This window comes from Dasypus novemcinctus, chromosome 18 (assembly GCF_030445035.2).
Source record: "Dasypus novemcinctus isolate mDasNov1 chromosome 18, mDasNov1.1.hap2, whole genome shotgun sequence".
NCBI classification, from domain to species: domain Eukaryota; kingdom Metazoa; phylum Chordata; class Mammalia; order Cingulata; family Dasypodidae; genus Dasypus; species Dasypus novemcinctus.
In genome coordinates this window covers 23,495,194-23,505,068 of record NC_080690.1, presented here as the reverse complement: position 1 = coordinate 23,505,068, position 9,875 = coordinate 23,495,194, and the positions used below count along the sequence as shown (strand labels likewise).

Genomic DNA, 9,875 nt, shown 5'->3' with positions numbered 1-9,875 from the left:
CTCATCATTTAAGAAGTCTTTTGATTTTTAAGCAGTGCTTTAAGGTTTATACCATTTGTCTCTTCGATCTTGATTGTCTGAAGTTATGAGCAAAAACTTCCCTGCAAAATCTTTCTGAAGCATTGTGTGTTCTTAACATAGAAATGTGATTCAAAATATAGAACAGGGGCTTTTGGAAAAGGCCTGCATTTGAACCTAAGCTCTGCCATTTACCAACTTATTGTGCCTTAAAGTGGGAATAAACTAATACCTACCTTACAATATTGTTATTAGAAGAAGTAAAGGAAAGAGTATCTATAAAACACATAACATAAATCAGGTGCATAATAAATGTTAGCTCCCTCCTGCTCCTTTCCCTTCTAGCAGCCAATGAGTGAGCAAGTAGCATGAAGAAGGGAAGAAAGAAGCCTCCTTTCTTAGAAAGTATGACCTTCATCAGAGCCAAGGGTTATCATTTAAGAGCCACTAATGATGAGACCGAGAATAGCGAATCAGCTGCTCTCTTCTTTCTCAGGAATATATGAAATAAATATTTATTTAAAAATTAAATATATTCACTTATTCCTCCTGGTGTAGTAGATTCATTACTGAGTTGTCGTCTTCTATGTGGGGTCAGCAGGATTTCTGAAAAACATGGAAAACATTTAGCATACTTAGAGTATTAATCTGAGTCACAGCACATCAATTCTATTAGTATGACATTTCCTTTTTCCCCCTTCTAGTGGGAATCCTTAGGTGGACTAAAAATAATTTTTAAACCACCAGGGACTAAATCTAATCCCTGGCTACATCTTAATTACTGGTTGTTCAGAGACAGATATTCTTTTCAACAGTATTTCAACCTCTACGCTTTTAATATACTCAATGCTTTAGATGGTAGTTCAGAAATTATAGTCATAATTACAATTTTTAAAGCTGCTGAATTAATTACTTTTGTTACAGATAAGTGATTTCCTTAGTTCACTTTTATATCTGTCTTCAGCTTCCACAATGACTTTGTGACGATCACATTGGTATGGGCAAGAGTGCAAGAGCTTGCTAAAATTTCGGCTATTCAGGGATTTTCCTACTGCTATGCAACCTAAAAGAAAACAAATTAAAGTGATGTATAGGTGTTACAAAATCTAATATCTAATAACAGATATATGAAAGCAAATATCTTTATGATGACAACTGAAGCCAAATCAGGAACTTAATTATAAATACCACAAGAAGCCCAAAGTCATATGAGGGCATAAAGGCAACCAAAACAATACAGCAAAGTAAGGGCTGGGATACAGGAATGAACAGAGATATGGCAACACAGAAGAGGAGCATCTGGCTTGGTCTGCCCACTGTCAGTATCAGAGCCAAAAGAAGTTGACCCTTAAGCCCAGTCGTCTTTTTTTTTTTTTTTTTAACTTTTTATTATGGAAAATTTTCAACATGCAAGATTAAAGGGAAGAATATAATGAATTGCCATGTATCCACCACCCAGCTTCAATAATTACTAACCTATGGCCAATCATGTTTTATCTATACCCCATTTATTCTCCCCTGTTCCCCATGTACGCATTGAACTATGAAGCCTGATATTTGCATTAAAGCATTGTTTGTTACCTATAAATACTTCATATGTATCCCTAATGGATAAGGGATCAAAGGCAATACCATAATCATACCTAAGAAAATAATGCTTAATATCATCAAATATCCCATCAGTGTTCAAATTTCCCTATCATTTCAAAAATTTCTTTTTAAAGTTGGTTTATTTGAATCATGATCCAAACAAGATCCACCACTACATATGGTTGATATGTGTCTTGAGTTTCTCCTCCCTTCCTTTCTTATCATTTATTTGTTGAAGACATTGGGTCATTTATATTATAGAGTTTCCCAAAGTCTGGATTTGCTGATTGTGTCCTAGTTATGTCCTTTAAAATATTTCTGTATGCCCTATAAGGTGGTAATTAGATCTAGATGATTGATCAGATTTGGGTTCAATTTTTTTACAAGAATTCCTCACAGGTAGTATTGTGTACTTCCTACTGCCTCATATTAAAAAGCACATAATATCTGACTGCATCTCTTATTTTCAGGATAAGACTGATCAGTAGGTTCAAGTAATGTCAGTCACACCCACCCATTATAAAGTTCACCATCAGCGTGTCACCTAAGATATTAGTGGTCCATTCTTAAAGGGCAAGGAGAAGATATCTTAGCCAATAGATGGCTGCACTGAGGACATTTCAAGTACAGGAGACATGTACAAAATCACAGAAGTGTGCAAAAACACGGTATGTTCAAAGAACCATCGGTACTCTGGTGTGGCTGGAGTATAGGATGCCACAGGAGTGTGGAAAATGAGAGGGAGAAAAGTTAAGACTGGTGAGGGTTACAGAAAGTCACACCAAGAAGGGTTCTGAAAGCCATGCTAAGGATTTTAACCATCTTTAAGACATGGGGAGGAATTGAAGGATATTTATTAAGCAGGAAAGTGACTGATTTCATTTGGTTTGTAGAAAGCTCAGATGAAGGCATCAGGATTGGTTGAGTGGTTACTTCAATAATTCAGAATATAGACGAAGGCATTCTGAAACCAAGCATTTGCAAGAAGTGGGAAGAGATTTCTGAGATAGAACTGGCAGGATTTGGTGACTAAACCCTTGGATAAGGGGTAAGTTTATGATAATTCTCAAGTAATCTAATAGCTAATTGGGTGCCAAAGTTTGGAATGAGCATATCAAATTCTTAGCAGACACAAAGGAGAACAGGTGTGCAATAAAATTTAATAAGTGGAAACAGTATAAAAATTCTACACAATTTTGAAAATCAGGCAGAGGGTTTGATTCAGTAGATTACAGGGAGGTATTGAGGGTTCTTGTGCATGGTGACATAATAAAAAGCACATATTAGGAAGAGAGGTTAACAGTAATATGCATATTATGATTAGGTGGGGAGGAGGCTTGAGACCGAAAGACTACTAGAAAGTTGCTAGGGTAACTTAGTCATGATGCAAAAAGGAGTTATGTGAGAAAGGAGAAAGAACCAAATTAGGCAGGCTGAAAATAGGGGATGCTATGGATGATATGAAGTTTGAAGTCTGGGACAATAGAAGAATAGTGGCAACACTGCCAGAATGTGGCTGTTGCAGGGAGAGGACTATTGAAGAGAAGAAAGAAATGATGTTTTAGATATGTTGAGTTTGAGGTAACAACAAGATATCTAAGTGGGTATGTCCTGCCTGTAGGTGGAAATAGAAGAATGAGGCTATATATAGCCCATGGTAAAAGTCAAGTGTAGAAGTATAGATTTGTAAGTTATCAGCATATTAATAATTTATACCATAAAGGTAAATATAGAGACAGAGTTCAATAAGTGTTGGACAGGAAGAGAAAGATAATAAGGTAATAAAATGGAGTGATTATTAAACCAGAAACTGATTGAAGTGAAGACTGAGTTCTATTCATCTTTGTATCTTATTGCCACAGAATAAGCACTCCATAAGTGTTTGTGAAATGAATGAATGGACACTGAGAGAAGAAAGGAACTAGGAAAGAACCACCTCAAATAAACTAAGGGTTAACAGTTATAGAATGTCTAGTCTGCCAAAAGGAATACTTTGGATCAGTTTCCAAACTTTCTTGGTTCATGTCATCCTTAGGGCCTGGTAAATGTTTATGGACTCCCTAGGCTAACAGTTCTATTAGGTCCAAAACAACCTAGTAAGTATTTATGGTCCAACAACTTAGTAGCTATTTGAAAAAATAATGCACACAAATTGAGAAAAAATATTTGCATTTCATTCTTATTAATAGAAATTACTTCCTAGTGGAATGTGTGCCCCTATTAGGTACAGCATAACGTCTTGAACTTCGGAATCAAATTTGACACTTGCCTCCCTCATTTCCTGTTCTGCATTGATTTTCATGCAGTGCTTGCTTTTTTTCACAACAACTGTTGAAAACCCAGTGTCACAAAGAAATGCCATCATCAAAAGAAATGTAACATGATCTAAAGTTGAAATTATGAACTACCTTAGGCTAGTAGCTGATGCTAACCAACAGATGTTGACTATTGTTGAGTTTCTCTTATAAAATTTAAAATATCATGTAGTGCCCCTGTAAGTTTGTTACAGCATCCGAAGCATGCCAAAAAATTTAAAATGAAGAACACACATGACCCAATTATTGTGTCACAGTTAAACAGGCCCTTTGGGGAGGGAACATGTGGAAGCAATTGATTTCTCTATGGAATACAGCCATTATTTATACTCATTCCAAGGCTTCTAACATGATGATACTATTTCCTCATATTGCAACATTCCAGTATTGTTCTGTTGCCCACTAGTTGCCATCTCCACACACTCATCTATCACAAGATTCAAAAAGGGATTAAATCCCTGCAATATTCCTTGGACATGTCTGCTGCCATTTGATTTCAGTGATAAATTCTTGTTCATAAATTTTTTTCTACTTGGGTGTGTGAACTTTGCTCATGATGTCTACCCTGCAGGCTCAGTGCTGCCTTGAAGAATTTTTTTTAAAGCCATTGGTTTTTATGGGAAAAAGAGGCTTCAGGTAACCTCTAACATTAAAGCTTAGTTAAATGTCAATAAAAGAAGCCAGATTGTACGGGTTAAGAAGGGAATGAGGGGGAAACGGATTTGGATCAATGGATAGAGCATCCACCTGCCACATGGGAGGTCCAGGGTTCAAACCCAGGGCCTCCTGACTTGTGTGATGAGCAGGCCCATGCACAGGGCTGATGCACGCAAGGAGTGCCATGCCATACAGGGGTGTCCCCTGTGTAGGGGACCCCCACGCACAAGGAGTGCACGCCATAAGGAGAGATGCCCAGTGCAAAAAAAAGTATAGCCTTGCCCAGGAGTGGCGTCGCACACATGGAGAGCTGATGCAGCAAGATGCATTCTCGGTGCTGCTGACAAGAATACAAGCAGACACAGAAAAACACAAAGCGAATGGACAGACAGGGCAGACAACTGGGTGGGGGTAGGGCGGGAAAGGGGAGAGAATAAATTTTTAAGAATTAAAAAAATAAAAAAGAAGGGAATAAGAGAAGCTGATGTGGTTCAACTAATAGAGCATCTGTCTACCATATGAAGGGTCCAGAGTTCAAACCCCAGGGCCTCCTGACCCATGTGGTGAGCTGGCTCACGTGCAGTGCTGCTGCCATGGACAAGGAGTGCCATGCCACGCAGGGGCATCCCTGCATAGGGTTCCTCCATGCGCAAGGAGTACGCTCTGCCCAGGAGTGGCGCCGCACACACAGAGAGCTAATACAGCAAGATGACACAACAAAAAAGAGACAAGAGTTTCCCGGTGCTGCAGGATAATGCAAGCAGATGCAGAAGAACACACAGTGAATGGACACAGAGAGCAGAAATGGGGCCGGGGGTTGGGGGGGTGGGGAGAGGAGAGGAATAAATAAAAATAAATCTTTAAAAAAAAAAAAAGAATGGAATGAATAGAAAAGGGAGCAAGTGTAAAAATCTGGAAAGTGGATGAATACTTGAAGGGATAGCAAATCACACAAAGTGGTGAGAATTTTTTAAAGATCAGAACTGAGCATAGTTCAGAAAGGACATAAGGAGTTAATGAATAGAGAGAGGCTGAAGAGAAAGACACAGCAACTATTCAAATGGTAAAGAAAAAAGATAAGGGATTCAGAATATGGCTAGATGTTCCATAAATAGGGTAATAAAGATAGACTCTTCATCTAAGAATGAAGAATAGTGATGTTGAGTTCAATATGGAGTAGCCTCAATTTTCTCCTTAGAGCAGTGTGTGACAGTAAGAGTAAATAAAGAAGAAATACTGGCGTGTGAAAGAGGAGGTGAAGGGATAGAATAAGCACTGTGGAACATATACAAGGTCACTGCAGAAAAAAATAAATAATGGGGCATAGAACACAAACACTTTTATATTTATTATAAATATAAAAATATATATTATTTGATACTTAAAGCTAATAATGTTCATGGCACAATTCAGAATACATATCTATTTATTGGCTCTTTCAAAATATAAAATACTATTTTTTTTACTCAGTAAGGTTAAACCTAAGATGGTATTAACTATGACAAGAGAATAATAAAGTTATAATAAAAAAGGCATTTACTATATAGAGTCCTATAAACAAATACTGGGAACTCAGCCTAATGCCGATTTATATTTCTTCAGGTAGAAGGTATTAATATTTATGCTTTATGATGGTCCAGTGTATCTTTCTCTAAAGGAATTGAAGTTTGATCATGAAGGTAGAACTATTACAAATTCTAGATCCCATATATTAAATTTAATTATGAAATTACTGTAATTAAAAAATATTTACCTGCACACCTATTCTTCAACATTTTGGAACAATTATCAGTTGCTAGAAAACTGATGACTTCTTTATTAATTATGTCTGAACATAATGTAAATGGATCTGAAAAAAAATTGTAAAACACAAGATTTTTTAATTCACAAAATAAAACTAATGTTTTCAAGATTGATTAATTCTCAAAATTTTCATAAACATTAGTTTTGTACTACATATCTAGTCATCCTGGTAGATATACAGAAAGGTTCTGACAGCAATAAAAGGTGACTAAGGCATTAGCATTAGAAAGAGAGTCAAAAGAACAGCTAATACAACACAGGAAAGATATATCAATATACATTTTCAGCTATATGTGTTACCTAAATATGTTTTTAATCATACCTGTTACCGGTAACTGCTGCTTTTTATTTTTGACAGTGGGAATTGGACGTTTAAAAACATCATCACTAAAAGAAAACAGACACCAGATTACTAAAAATGAACATACTGCTTGATGTGTAGGAAAATGTTTTTGTGAGCATTGGTATAATTCTGGGTGTTTGGCAAACAGAAGGAGCTGGAGTCAGGATTTGCCAAACTCTACCAAATTCACCCAAAGTAGGGTTGTAATGCTTATAGTCTTATTTCTAGAAATGGAGTTAAACAAGACTCCAGAGGTCAAGAGTATTGATGCCAGCAGAAACATGGGAGAAAAAAATCATAAAAGAAGAAAATAGGAGGGAATGAGGACAAAAAAAGAAAGAATGAAATCAGTGAGAGAAAAAAATATTATGGGAAACAGGATAGCAACGCATTAACAATAATCATTAAGGACTTGAATTTTTAAAATCTTTCATGACTCTCAAAACATTTGTGTGTTTGAACTCTGTGCTCCTAGAGGAATAAATGTAAATTTTGATTATACTGTTACACTGATTAACAGATAATGCAGAAAAAGGCAAGAGCAATAGATCAGAAAATAGCTATAACTATAGCTATAGATATGTGTTCATGTGTATATATTGGTAGGAGAAATTACCTAGAAGAAAAGAACCTGAGAATATTAATAACTCGGCTGATAGTAGTATTAAAATATTAAAAACACCAATGAGGTAGAAATAAAGCTAACCCTAAAGGAAGAAGAAGGGTCAGAGGGAGAGAAGGCTGACCTAAAACTCATTTCACTGTTTCCCAGTTCCACGTCCCTTAGAAATCAAATCAGAATTAACATCAGAAATGATTTTGCAAAGGAGTAAAGGGGTGGTGGTAATATAATCCATCTTCCTGATACTTAGTTTACCCTGGAACCTACCCAGAACATAGCAACATCTTTCCAGTTTTTACTGAGCACAGCAACCATCAGAATAACAGAACACAACAAAGGATTTAAGAAGAAAAGTTACAACCCTGGGTGCAGGCCCACAGGCAACCTGTGAGGGGAAAAGGGTATGTACTGGAGATGAGGTACAGAGTACCAATGAAAGGACAAGCCCAAACTAGATTTCCGTCATACCTTATGCTGCTCATGAGTCTACTACTTTATCATATTAAATTTACAAACTAACTTTTGCTATATTGCTGATGAATTATCAATGCATGTATTATTACTTTGGGTATAGAGTTTCAGTGTAACTTGTCTAAGTATCCTTTCTAAAATTCAAATCTGATCATGTCACTCAACTTAAAATTCTCAATGGCTCCCTATCTTTTGTAAGTTAAAATAGAAAATCTTGAGTAAAACATGCAAGGCTCTAGCTGAACTGGCCCATTCTTCCCCGTCTAAACTCCTTTCCCACCATTTCCTATTCTGGGCTCCTCCCAAGACCATGTTTTATCATTATATCCCCAGTGCTTAACACTATGGCACATGGCAATACTTGTTGAATAAATAATAGTTAGAAACAATGACTAAACAATACCTTGATGGAGAAGCAAATTTCTTCTTTTCACAAGTTGTTTCTTCATATAAGTTTTGGTTGCAGCTTGAATTGGCTTTATATGAAGTCTTGTTTTGCCCACTCTCCCTATAACAAGCATTAACTGGATTTGTACTCTTTAACAGGGTCTTTACTTGGTCATCATTTGTACATGCTTTATTCACGACTACATGAAATTTATAATTCTGAGGTTGACTAGGTTGGCTTTTATCCTTATTTTCTGCTTTGGTACCTCCACTGATATTCTCTGCATGGAGGTGCTTCAATGTATTCTGGATATTTATATTCATTGATGAAATACTGTTCTTATATTCTTCTCTTCGTATTTTTTCCTATAATGTAAAAATGACAAGTAAATAATTTCACGATATTCCATTTGCTTTATAATCTAATTTATGTTCCCTTCATATAATGCATAAAAGGTTTCTGATTGGCAATAGAACACATGGTTTAAAAGGGGCAGTTCACAAATAGTAATGTAAAGAAAGTCTATTCAATAAATAATATTGGGACAATTCAGTAGCCATCTAAGGAAAAAAAATAAGTTGGAGCCATAACTCACAATTTACACAAAGATAAATTCAAAATAAACCAAATATTTAAATATAATAAATGAAATTACATACATTCTAAAAGAAATCATGATATTTCAATATGTTCAAGGGGAAGAAGATCTTTCCAAGTATTACAAAAAAATCAATTAAAAAACCCAAAAACTAATATATTTGACTACATTAAAAAAAAAAAAGTTCTGCTGGAGACCAAGAAAGACAGAGGGGGAAATAAAAAAAACTCAGGAAGAGAAAAGGGTCACAAGCAAAACCGTTTGACAATCAAAACACCTAGAAAAAACATGTATAAATCATATCTTAAACTACAGGATAATTTTTTCAAATATTTTTTATAAAAAGCTTCTAAAAAGCCATTTGAAAAATATCAACAATAGAAAAATAGGCAAAGGAGATGAACAGATCGTTCACAGGAAAGGAAATATAAGAGCTCTTAAACACAGGAAAAATGTTTCATTCTACTTGTTAAGAGAAATAAACATTAAAACTACACTAACACCTTTCTTCATTTATCACATTGGCAATGGTCAAAAGGATGTAGGGAAACAGACACTCCAAAATTGTAGATGGGAGTGTAAATTTGTGCAACTTCTATGGAAAATCAATTTGTCAGTATCTTTCTTTCATAATTTAAACTGTAAAAATATATTTAATCCTATAGATACACTTTTACATGTGCAAAATGTTGTCATTAATTGCAATATTGCTTATAACAACCAAATGTTGAAAATAACTACACTGTTCGTTAGAAAGGAGCTAGCACATTATTCAGTGATATGTTCCACAACTGCAAAAAAATAAATAAATAAATAAATAAAAGAGGGCTTCTAGGTAAATATGATGGATTTAACCTCATATTTATTCTTTGTCCTTCAAAAAAACCCAATAAAACAAGTTTTATTTATTTATTTATTAGCCGCCCACATAATTTATTCAGCAATATAACAGGAGAGAATCTCCATTATAACAGAAATAAGGCAGATACAGGATGGATCTTTGGGGTTACATTCTTTACCTAGACTAACATTAAAAATTTAAGTTTCACAACATGTGGCAGGCATGATTT

General features: G+C 35.3%; 1 protein-coding gene across 1 annotated transcript in view; it reads right to left on the bottom strand.

Moving 5' to 3' along the window:
* Window positions 1–9,875, bottom strand: part of TERB1 (telomere repeat binding bouquet formation protein 1) — a 105,377-nt gene that overhangs the window by 4,117 nt on the left and 91,385 nt on the right. The window contains exons 12-16 of the mRNA XM_058279891.1: window positions 8,223–8,572; window positions 6,706–6,770; window positions 6,334–6,429; window positions 932–1,081; window positions 559–624 (exon numbers count right to left, since the gene is read on the bottom strand). Coding sequence (XP_058135874.1) covers window positions 559–624; window positions 932–1,081; window positions 6,334–6,429; window positions 6,706–6,770; window positions 8,223–8,572 — 727 coding nt within the window. The remainder of the gene's footprint in view (window positions 1–558; window positions 625–931; window positions 1,082–6,333; window positions 6,430–6,705; window positions 6,771–8,222; window positions 8,573–9,875) is intronic.